General features: G+C 39.9%; 1 protein-coding gene across 5 annotated transcripts in view; it reads left to right on the plus strand.

Moving 5' to 3' along the window:
- Window positions 1-2,009: 2,009 nt before the first annotated feature.
- prr14 (proline rich 14) overlaps window positions 2,010-11,732 on the plus strand; it is a 14,391-nt gene continuing 4,668 nt past the window's right edge. Inside the window, exons 1-10 of one of the 5 annotated variants that reach the window (XM_046035915.1) lie at window positions 2,010-2,100; window positions 3,161-3,189; window positions 3,289-3,468; window positions 5,113-5,275; window positions 5,370-5,435; window positions 5,986-6,026; window positions 7,097-9,841; window positions 9,917-10,052; window positions 10,404-10,513; window positions 10,647-11,238. In XM_046035915.1, coding sequence (XP_045891871.1) covers window positions 3,326-3,468; window positions 5,113-5,275; window positions 5,370-5,435; window positions 5,986-6,026; window positions 7,097-9,841; window positions 9,917-10,052; window positions 10,404-10,513; window positions 10,647-10,698 — 3,456 coding nt within the window. In that variant the 5' untranslated portion in view covers window positions 2,010-2,100; window positions 3,161-3,189; window positions 3,289-3,325 and the 3' untranslated portion in view covers window positions 10,699-11,238. Of the gene's footprint in view, window positions 2,101-3,160; window positions 3,190-3,288; window positions 3,469-5,112; window positions 5,276-5,369; window positions 5,436-5,985; window positions 6,027-7,096; window positions 9,842-9,916; window positions 10,053-10,403; window positions 10,514-10,646; window positions 11,239-11,732 lie in introns of those variants that run through there. The other 4 variants (XM_046035925.1, XM_046035890.1, XM_046035905.1 and 1 more) reach the window with 4 other exon arrangements.

An 11,732-nucleotide genomic window follows, 5' to 3' on the forward strand; every position in this document is an offset into this window, starting at 1 on the left:
AACATATATAGTAAAAATGCACATAAAACAAATTTAGTATGTGTACTGATGTCTTTGAGTGTTCTTGATTGTGGCACTTTTGTTTTTAAATATGCATTCTGACATTGGACTAATTATTATTTCAATTAACATGAATGACAAAGAAAGAAAATGAATAATAAAAATAGCGGGAAATTGTGGACTGCAGATTTGAAAAGGTCTCAAAAAGGGACTTAACATTTTTCTGCTTATTTATGATGTTTTAAAGTAAGTTAACTGGGACACAGTTCAAGTTTTCATGCTTATCGCCATAACAGAAATGGCTGTTTTAAAGTGTTATCAAGTACATGCACAAATCGTATAACTTTGCGCCTATGCCGACACATTAAATAGCAACTTTATTTAGTTATTTACTCATTTATTTTGTTTGTTTCTTGCAAACTAATGTGACTGCAAACCTATTAGTTAATCTAGTTATCTTTACTGGATTGTTGACTTGCAGGCCAGTTCTACCTTTAACCTCAATCTGACCAGGTGTGTTTTAATCTTCTTATTCTCTGTTTGTTCAGGACTGGGTGGATGAAGGCTATTTCAGCAGTGGTGTTTACTGCAGGCGAAAGGACCAGGAGGGATCTCAGTTCTACAACTCCAAGAGACTTGACTTTGAGCTCTATACATGAATTATGTTCAGCATCATCAAATGAATCACAACCATCACCATCACGGCCACTAGCAGCATTCATGTTTTTGCCCTGAATCTTTCTTCAATCTCTTCATCCAGGGTTTTGGTCTCAAATCTATCATTTTAACAGGGGCTTTATTTTCTGTACAAGGTTTTTAAATAAATTACTCATGTATGTGGTGTTGCTATCAACCATTCTTTTTGTTTTTTTTGAGAACCAAATCACATTGTGGGTTCATTTTAAGACTGATGGAAATTTACATGGCCATTCTACTTGACATACTTTTGCACACTAACATGTAATTCAACTAAGACTTTTTTGTTACCATAGAGTATTTTACACTTGTGTACTTATACTGTTAATAGTTAAAGGTACTGCTGCACTAGCTTGTCAATCAGCAAGCTTTTTTCAAACCTCAATAGTGAATGGCACTTTTTCTGTGAAGAAATTCATGTTTTCAGTAAAGTAGAATATAGAGATGTTGAGGACACAGTTCAACAGCACACAACTTCAAATATTCATATTTTAGATGCCCTACTTTGCATATATTCATATACATCACCTCCCAAAAATACATTGTTGTAAAATACTGAGCCAATGGAAATGCTTTATATTCTTTCAAATCAAGTATGCAAAAGGTCAAGTTCATGTTTTTAGTGTCAGAAGTGACAAGATGCTGAATTTTAGCGGTGTAAGAATTAATCAATCAAAAGAAAGTTAATTGGTTTGAGAAACATTGAAGCCACTTTTCAATCACAAATACCCAACATATGATGTGTCCAGGTTGTTATAGGAAATGTTTTAGGTGTCACATTGTTATTCACGTCACCCTGTGTGCTAGGATATTATGTTTTACAGACCAAACATTCATCCAAAAAATAATCAATGCAAATTATCATTAATTTCAAACCTGGTACAATTTGCTCAAAAGTAGCAATTTGTATTAAATTAGACTGAAGGAATGTTAAAATTGTTTAATGTGTAACTTTAAAATATTCCTCCAATAAAAGTTACAACTAGTTGAATTGTTACTAGTTGAAAGTGTAATCAATGTGACAAATTGTTACATCTTCACTGGAAAATACTAACTTGTGATCACATTCATTTTGTCGAATTGATTAATTTCAACGCCTCCCCTTAATAAAATGTTACTAGGTCACCCGAGGACATATAAGACTTTTTTTTTTTTGCCATTTGTCGCCGCTCTGTTATTGGCTGCCCCTCACCTACGACTCCTCAAAGTCTTCTGTCATTGGTCAGATTCCAACAGGGCTTGCGCGGTGGAAAATGAACTCGTGCTGTGATTGGATGAGCCGCCTGTCTGGTAGTTGAATTTGTAAAAACGGATACATCTACGAGTCGCTGTAGGGCGCCGTCCGGCATGTCTTGTTTACGGTGAGGTCGGAATACCAGCCTGCGGTTGAGCTAAACGTTTCTGGTAAGTTTGTTTAATATTATTTAGCCACGATAATTGTTTGCAAATTAACTACGGAATGAGGATTTATCCAGTTGCCACATTAAAAGCATTTGATCGTTAGGAGATGTGACAGCTCCCGGCTACGGCTATTCCCTGGTAACGTTACAGAAACTATATGAATATCGGCATTAGCCGAACCATGAATGCACTCTTAACGGAGTAACAATAAAGCTATGCTCACATGTAGTTAAAAGCTTGAACTCTGAGGATTCTTATAATAACCTTTGTGTGAGATACGATGACATTGGCTAACGTTAGCTCAAATAAAACTTTGGATATGTGAGCCAGTGTCCATTCCAGCAAGTAGACGTCGCTCATTTGATCGAACCGCCGCTTCCGTTTAATTAAAAACATTCACTGAAAATGTATTCGTGTTTAATTACTGCTAGATTAAAAACCTGGTCTGTTTCCACTTTCCCATATAGCTAGCTTGAGATGCAAGCAACCTTTCTCGCAAGTGCAAGAGAAGTAGCTAATATTGATGTGCCAACGACCATGACTGGCAAAGACTGCGAGCTTAAATTCAAAATATGAGTGATATATATCTATTTTTTTTCTTCGAGCCTAATTTTTGCTGGTTAATTGATTATAAAGGGTGTTACAACACCTTTTTAAATCTTTTAAAACACTTAGCCACATTTTATTAGTAACGTTTTATTTACACATTGGTTAAAAAAACAAGTGTTCAATCAGATTGAGTGACTGTTAATTTAATATAAATGTAAATTCCCCACAAATGGTCTCACAACAACCTCTAAACCTAGCAAAGTGTTTATCTTGTCTCTCTCATCATCTCGCATCTCTCTGTATTTCTCTGTTGTTTTTAGAGCAGAAAACAATTATTCAATTAGGACTGTTAGTTGGACAAAAAACAAGACATTGGACTTTTTGTGATGAAAATTGCCACTTTCCACTATTACTAAGTGATAAGTTGAGAAAATTATCAGTTTTTTTAATTTATTATGAAAATAATTTGTTATATCCCTAAAGGAAATATAATATACTGTATTCTTCATTTCAGAATAGCCCTCCATCCCAGATATCAGAAAAGTAAGTGAAGCCTCATTTTTAAGATTTTGAAGTGCTTTCATACTGAAATGATACCCCGCATGTTTGGATTTTTTTTTTCTCCGTTGTTGTTATTTACAGAGAAGGACAGACAAGGAGAGAAAGAGAGAGCAAGGGGATGTTGACTTGTGCCTCTGACCTGCTCCCTCAGATAGTTTGTCCAATGGATGAAGATTCTATTCCCCCAAACCGTTTCTGTAGTGCACCTCCCCACAGTGAACCTCCACCACCTTTCCTCCCCCTTTCCTCCATCACTCCCAGGTATAGTTGTCCTGGCACCTTTTTTTTTGGTTTCTTTTGTTGTAGGTGTGTTTTCCCCTCCTTGCTTTTTGACACTTTTTGTTTTCTTTATGGACTGAATGTTGTAGGATTTGCAGACTATAGGAGTACATACTGTGGACATTTTGCTGATAATTGATCATTTCCATCGGTACTGATAATAGGAAAATGTATTTTCTCCATTGAAATTTATCTCTTATACTGCTATGCATGGTGCAGCTTTAAATGCCTACACTGGTCTCTGCACCTGTCCTGAAACTAATCATTGTATTTATGCTGGATATATAGAACCAATATATCATTGTCACAAATTGGTTTCAGTTAGTATGATGTATATTAATAAAGATTAGTGATGTCCCGAGAAGGATCATATTTTAATGGATCGGTATCTGCTACAAAAAGGCAGAAAATTGTATCTTTCCTTTTATTGAACTCTACTGTTTTTTTTTGTTTTTGTTTTTTCCATCTCAGCCTGCTTATGCTGCAGCGTGCTCTCCCTAATGATAGTGCAGCCTTTCACTGCATATCCAAGTGAAAATTTAAGTGGGTGGATGTGAAAAAGTATTTGGTCGCACCCATCTGTGACTCTGTTCTGGCACTCAGGTTGGCAAAATACACAGATTTGCTAAATTCATCCAGTAACTAATCTGTCATCTGTCAAAACATTCAGCTAGCTAGCTTATCATTTTTAGATGGTGCAGGTCGTTGCTGGTTGAAATGATCGGCAGCAGGTGAAATCAGCTGTCACTTACTAACGTTAATTCGGTTTGTAATTTGATTGCAGACCAAACAAAAATTTTGTTGTCTGCTTTGTGTGCTCTCTGCAGCCTCTGTCTGTACTCAGCCAAACATTGTTTTGTTTGTGAGGTAAAATTAGCATCTCTCTGTAACAGTACAACCTCAAGGGGACTGAGTGTTTTTGTAGTCTCTCTAGCAGATCGCTTCACGTTAATTTCATTATTTGGATCAAGCAGCTCGTGAAAACAAGGTGTGCCAAATTTAGAAGGCTACTGTTATTCCATTGTGTCAGATACATATACTGAACAAAATTATAAACGCAACCTTTTATTTATTTATTTATTTTTGCCCTCATTCATCATGAGCTGAACTTTCTCTATTGTTCACAAATCTGTGTTAGTGAGCACTTCTCGTTTGCCGAGATAATCCATCCAGCAAGCAAGAGTAGGCCACTACAAAAAGGCGAGTAGTCTTTTATCGTGGCCAGCCTAAGGCACACCTGTGCAATGCCCATGTTGTCTGATCAGCATCTTGTGAGGTGGATGGATTACCTCGGCAAAAGGCGAAGTGCTCACTGACACAGATTTGTGAACAATATTTGGGAGAAATAGGCCTTTTGTGTACATAAAGAAAGTTCAGTTCATGATGAATGGGGGCAAAAACAAAATTGTTGGGTTTATAATTTTGTTCAGTGGGTAAATTATCAGATCAGACTCTGTCGGTAGATACCCATTAGTAAAAGATTCGGATTGGGATTTGGGCCCAAAACAACTTGATCGAGACATCCCCAAGATGGATACTGATGCATCATGCATTTCTTTTTCCCCACTGTATTTGAAAAATGCTGGATATTGGCTAAACTGACAGATTTTTTTGAAACCTTCACAGCTGTGCGAACGATGGAATATCTGGACACAGAAGGAGCGGTCGCATTCAAGGGATCAGAGGACAGCTGTCCAAAAAGCAGAGCAATACAGACATCGGAGCAGCTCAGAAACCATCCAGACAGAATCCATCCCCCACAAAGAGACAAAGGGAGAGTGGGAGCATGGTAGGAGTACAAGAAAAAGTCTTGTTCAGATACCCTTTTAGTAATCAAATGAGTCACTGCTCATGCAGCGCCCATGCTTTTCTCTGATTCATAGGTACAAGCGTCACAGTCCAAGCAGCCAAGAGTTGAAGGCCAACATGGACATGAGAAACAAAACAAGGTCAGATTTATCTTTCTTGCTCTAGATGTTCCCACACTCGATCCTGTCTGTGTCTCTGTTCATCTCTCTCACAATCTGTCTGCATGCCCTTTATAGTATTTTTCATGTAAGTCTAATCTGTTGCGCAGCAGCAGTACTGTGTGTCTGTGTATGTCAACATTGGAGACCTGTACAGTAAACTGGGTGTGAAGGTTAATTGAGTGATTTTAATCCTCCTTCACGGTCTGCTGCATCTGACACAGACGACCAATCAAGGGTCTTAATGTGACCCATTAACGCTTAGACTGCAGATATGCATTGTCTTCATTGTGTTGCCTTTCAAAAACTATAGAGTTTTAAATATGTTAAAATCCACATTAGTAGTGTAGTGCTTTGAAAAAACATCTCATTTTATATTTGGAAAATGAGCCTATAATGGCTTTTCACAAATTGCAGCATTTGAGTGTTTTCTTGTTGGTTGAATAAGCAGCTCAGATGGTATCGGTACTCAGCCAAACACTGCTTTATTGTCTTAAAACAACTGTAACATGTTTGTGTATTTGTTTTGCAGGATGGATTTGATTTTGGTTGTGCAGCAGAGTGGCAAAATAAGTAAGTGTTATATTTACCTTTTTCTTAGCTTGTGTGTATGCATGATAATCATTTGATTGATACAGAAGTGGGACAAACCTTCTTTTCAGTTATGTACATTATGTATGTGATGCAGGCGTTAAGTCGTTTTTCATATGACCTGCAGTACCATAGCAGTGGAAAAGGGGCAACAGTTGTTTGCGTCGATGTGCGCTGCGTTACAGCTGAGCCACGGCTGCCGGAGCAAATCGCTGCCATTGTAGTGCTTGTGCTCACACCAGAAGCGCCTCTCCGCTCTGCTGCGCGAAGAATAGGCAGCCGGTCTATTTTTCACGGAAGAGGCGTCAAGCAGCACCGAGCAGATGAGCCTAGCAGGAAGTCAGTCCCAGAAATGGCAAAGAGAATCCGGTCGATTTCCAAAATAAAATACCTTGTACAGACTCTCGATTGTACAATAAACACAGTTAAAACAGCCCAAAAAAGAAACTATTTAACTATGTAGCCTTCTTACCCATGGTAGAAGCACAAAAATCAAGGCCTACTTACCAAATCAACTAAATCTAAATTTTTTCAAAAAATTCCTGCAGGCAAATTGCTCTTATTCTGAAATGCTCCATGTGGAGAAATTCTGCCCTGCAGGGAACTGGGGGAAAACTGATCAGTTGAAGAAGCACACAGAATGACAAATAAAATACAAGTCAACAACGTGGGGCAGGCTAAACGGTCCGCTGCTGAAACGTTTCCAGTGTGAGTTGACGCAGGGCTGAGGAAGGGTCAAAACCGTTGTGGTGCCTGTGTGAGTGCGGGGATAGGTATGCTGCAAGGAGGCTTGAGGACTGCTGATGTTGCCAGGGCAATAAAGTGCAATGTCTGTACTGTGAGATGCATAAGAAAGCACTACAGGAGATGGGAAGGACGGATGTTCATATAAATATTAACACACATTAAGTTTGCTGAAAATAAAAGCAGTTGTAAGTGAGAGGTGTTGTTTTTGCTGAGTATATATGTAGGTGTTTTTATTTGACACAATGCCACTATTTCTAACTTATTTATGTGAAAATTGAATTTCCCTTTGCTGTTTTTTATTATAGACAAATGGACCAGGAAAGCCCACAGAAGAATCAGAATGTCTCTGCTGCTGAAAATGTAGTCGACAATCCCACTGAGAATCTTGATGCCACTAAATCTGACATGGATACATGCGGAGGATTGGTTGTTGGAAACACTCTAGAAAATGCATCTGCCCCGAAGGGATGGGTGATCGGCCCCCTGTTTCAGTCCTTCAGGTCGAAGATGGCGAGTTTCACAGAGATAGTAATGAGTCCTGTTAAACTCTTCAGAGCTAATAGCCCTCCACCATCCATGGATCCAGATAAACTCAGTGACTGTGAGCTACAGGCTGATGAAACATCTGATGATGAACACGTAGAGCCAAGTGATTTTTTTCATCAAGAAGCAAAATGTGAGAATCGGAGGCTCAGTGAAGTGGAGGATGCTCAAAATGCAGAAACTGTTCTTAACTATTCCAAAAAAAAATCATTTAACCTGGAGTTGTCAACACACAGCTCTGAACAGCCAGATGAATGTGCTGTTACTCAGAAAGAAATAAACTCACCTGATTCTGTGCTGTTGCAACACAGCCCCTTACCCTGCATTGTTTCTGAGGAAGTTTCCGAATCTAATGGGTCTGTTATTAGATCCTCTATACTGTTACACCCCTCCGTCCGTCTAAGTGCCTCACATGAATCCAAGTTAAACCTGTCCAGTACTAAGGAGTACCAGAAAGGCAAACTGACTGTCAGGTTGAAACCACTGCCAAGGAGGTGTAGAGGAAATAGAACTGAAGCAAAGAAAGCTACTTTAACGTCTGAAGTCACAATGGAAGAGTCTTACTCAGAGGTTTTTGATGAGCAGGTTTCTCACAGGAATTCAGTCAAATCAAAAGCTGACTCAAGAGATATTGAGAAAACACTGTCATTATCTTCCCCCATCTCTCATGATCTGCCTGACACAGACTGTCCTCAGCATGATGGGGATGACGATGGCAGGAAAGTTGAAAGTTGCCACTTGGTTTGCCAAAACCTCCAAAATATCTTACCTGACAGTGACAAGCCTAATTTGGATACTCAGCAACTGGAGTGTCAGGTAAACACTGAAACTTATTCAGCTGCAAGTCTTGGGAGAGCAAAGAGGGCGCTGAAACAGGACTGTCATTCCCAAGACTTTGTGAAGAGGAAAAGATTGACTGCAGATATATCTACAAAGGATACAAAGGCTTCAGATGGTGGCGTATTGAGAGCGCTAAGACCAACAAGGAAGGAAGTTGTGTCGACAAATACAATGGTGGATAAGGAAGAAACGGTGAAGCCTGCTCGAAAAAGACAGGCGGTTTCAGCAAGACCAAATAGGAAAGGAAAAGGTGGACAAGAAAGCCTTGCTACGATAAATGAAGCAGCGTTTAACACACAGATTGAATGTTCCTCTCATGCGATGTTGGTTTGCTCACTGGATAAAAGCAGTGGCGTATCGGAGAACTGCCAAAAGGACAGCAGCAGCCAGGTCAAGCCCCGTGGTTCATGCAAAAGACTGAAGTCAAAAACAGGTCTTGATAAATCTGATGTAAACATTGATAACAGTATGGATCTGGAAACCACTGTGGCAATCACCTCTACAAAACAAGGAAAGCAGGAACTGTTATCAGAGGTCCTTGTCCCCAATACCTGTCAGCATGTTCAGAAAGAGGAGACCAGGACAATGGAGGTGAACCGGGCGTCCAAGAGACCCAAGAAGGGTTTTAGAGGTGCTGTTGAATCATCTGCGTCAGGTGGGACTCAAGAGACAAAGCAATGTATCAATAACTTTAATTTGATAACCAAAGAAAACCAGTCTAAAGAAGGCAAAGGTAAAACCCCGACGGACCCTGTATATTTTGAAATGACACCTTTGGAAAGTAATCACCAACTTGTTCCTTCACCCTTGCAGCCTCATTTAGACTGCTATGTACAATTAAGTAATGGCGTTAAGCATGTCCTGGATGAGAAAGAAATGAGTGCTACTTCTTTGGCAGATGAGGTATTTCCCACTGATGCTGAAGCCAGTAACTACAGCAGCACCGGTGTCTCAAGGTTAAGGTCTAGCGCAAGAAGGGTTAACATTAAGCCAAGGAGAGCAGATAACCAAAGGAGGAAATGCAGGGTTTTGCACAGCAGGACACGTAAAGGTGAAGAGGTTACAAACTCAGTCACTATGGATGATGCAGACCTGGGTACAGCAGGACGCTCATCAGAAAAAAGCCTTTCACGGCGCCTGTTACGCAGCTACTCTTGCCCAGAGATCCCTTCCCTCCGTTCCCATGACATGCCTTGGACTTCTCCTCTGTATTCACCCCATCACGGCAGGATTCACACAGCACATCAGCATCAGTCTCCCCACACTCCTCTTGCCCATCATGCACACAAATCCCTGCAGCGTGCTCGTCGACACACAGTCTGCAGTGTCGAAGTGGAGAGGGAGATTGCCCCGCTCTGCCTTCGAAAGGAGGTGTACCCATCCAGAAGATCTGTCCCGTATGACAGCACCACCCAACACTTGTCTGCTAGTCTTGCACTTTCTCCCAGCACTTCCCTCTCAGCTCTTGCTTCCTGTTTCCTTTCAAGCCCCCTGGCTTTCCTTTCTAAGAAATTTGACAGCAGGGGAGCTGCTACCAGTTCCAGCACTTCCAGTCCTTCCTCTCCCACCTCCTCTTCTTCGTACTCATCAAGCTCCTTACCGTGGCGCCTTCCAGGATTCCTCCAAAGAACTGACTCCTCTAGTGCTGCCTTAGACTCTAGCAGCAGGTAACACACACAAATCTGTAATAAGATGCTCAAATGATTTAGCTCTGTGCTAAGATCAAGTCTGCCTCTTTGCAGCGGGAATCCCCTGGAGTGTCAGATTGAAAGAAGGAGTGAAGAGGAGGATGACGGCGAGGACACAAGCTCATCCAGTCAGGAGTTTGAAGATGTAGGGTTGAGAGAAGAAAAGGCCTTTTCTGATTCTGAAATCAAGGTATACATTATCTTGACATTGTATACTGAAGGTGTAAAAACACTATTTTATATTGAGTCCCATTTTGACATTCGCTTATGTTATCACATGTTCGTACATGTAAACATGTTTGTCTGGGTTTACACTTGGTTGCCAGTTTATTAGGTACACCTAGATATTACTAGTGCTGTCTAATACAACAGCCATACAATCAATCCTTCCTCCATAAAGATATAATATTCCGTTTTTGTTGAAACCGATTTAACTTTATGGAGATTTGGTGACTGTAGTTTGTGTATACTTTTGTCACTGCTGTTTTATGTAATGCTTTCATTGATTTAGGTTATTTCCATTCTTTGTTCATCATCACAGGTGGTGCAAAAGCACGAGGAACGAGGGAAGGTGTCGTCTATTAGAATTCGCAAAACTTTACCCAAACCTCAGAACAACCTGACACCCATGGGTCTGCCCAAACCCATCAGGTAAATACTGTTCTAAACATGTGCATGGAGGTTTACTTTAGACCTTGGGAACAGAATGTGTGACAAATTCATGTCAACTCAAAGGTTCACATACTAGTGTTTTTATTTTTTATTTTTTTGGTACTTCTAACAGCATCTCGTGGTCTTCATTAGGGAATGGAGCTGGGCGAAGTGTCGTCACTTAACCTAAGTGTGACGTGTTGGTTGGTGAAATGTTAGTGTTAATATTGCTTTGGTGTCTTGCTGAAATTTAAAAGTAACCAAGTCAATGCTTCAGACATTTCTCTTTGTTAATAAGCAAGATAAGCAAGGTCTGGTAGATGGCAAGTGTTGGCTACAGGGGTACCGGACACAAAAAAGATAACTGTGGCAAGTGCTGTGGTGAACAAGATAAACTATCATAATTCTTTTTGTTGCCATAGTACTTAAAGAAATTTAACCTAGATGGTGAATAGTAACACGTGTGGCAAATTCAAAGGGAAGGTTTGAGCAACAGTTTTCATGCTAATGTTACCTGGCTGGCTGCCAAACTCTGGTTCAAATGAAAAGGTCTTTATAGATGCAGCCTTTAAGTAAGGATTGTACTCATTATAAATACACATGGTCGTCTTTATTGTTTAACATTCAAAGCTTCTATTGCAGTTTACGAATGAAGCTCTGAATGTCTGATGTCATATTGTGTGACGCAATTACCTTAAAAACATGAAATAAAATCCATGAACAAATTTGAATCTGTTGGAATGAAGAGATTCATCAGCATCTTGCGAAGGACTGGGGGCTATAACTTGGGTAACAATGTCACAATTGTTATTGTAGTAAATGTAATTTATGGTGCTGTTTGTCGCTTGACCGCCCGTTAATATACAGTGAGGAAAATAAGTATTTGAACACCCTGCTATTTTGCAAGTTCTCCCACTTAGAAATCATGGAAGGGTCTGAAATTGTCATCGTAGGTGCATGTCCACTGTGAGACATAATCTAAAAAAAATAATCCAGAAATCACAATGTATGATTTTTTTTAACTATTTATTTGTATGATACAGCTGCAAATAAGTATTTGAACACCTGAGAAAATCAATGTTAATATTTGGTACAGTAGCCTTTGTTTGCAGTTACAGAGGTCAAACGTTTCCTGTAGTTTTTCACCAGGTTTGCACACACTGCAGGAGGGATTTTGGCCCACTCCTCCACACAGATCTTCTCTAGATCAGTCAGGTTT

The sequence above is a fragment of the Micropterus dolomieu genome, linkage group LG02, assembly GCF_021292245.1.
Source record: "Micropterus dolomieu isolate WLL.071019.BEF.003 ecotype Adirondacks linkage group LG02, ASM2129224v1, whole genome shotgun sequence".
In the NCBI taxonomy this organism is placed as follows: Eukaryota; Metazoa; Chordata; class Actinopteri; order Centrarchiformes; family Centrarchidae; genus Micropterus; species Micropterus dolomieu.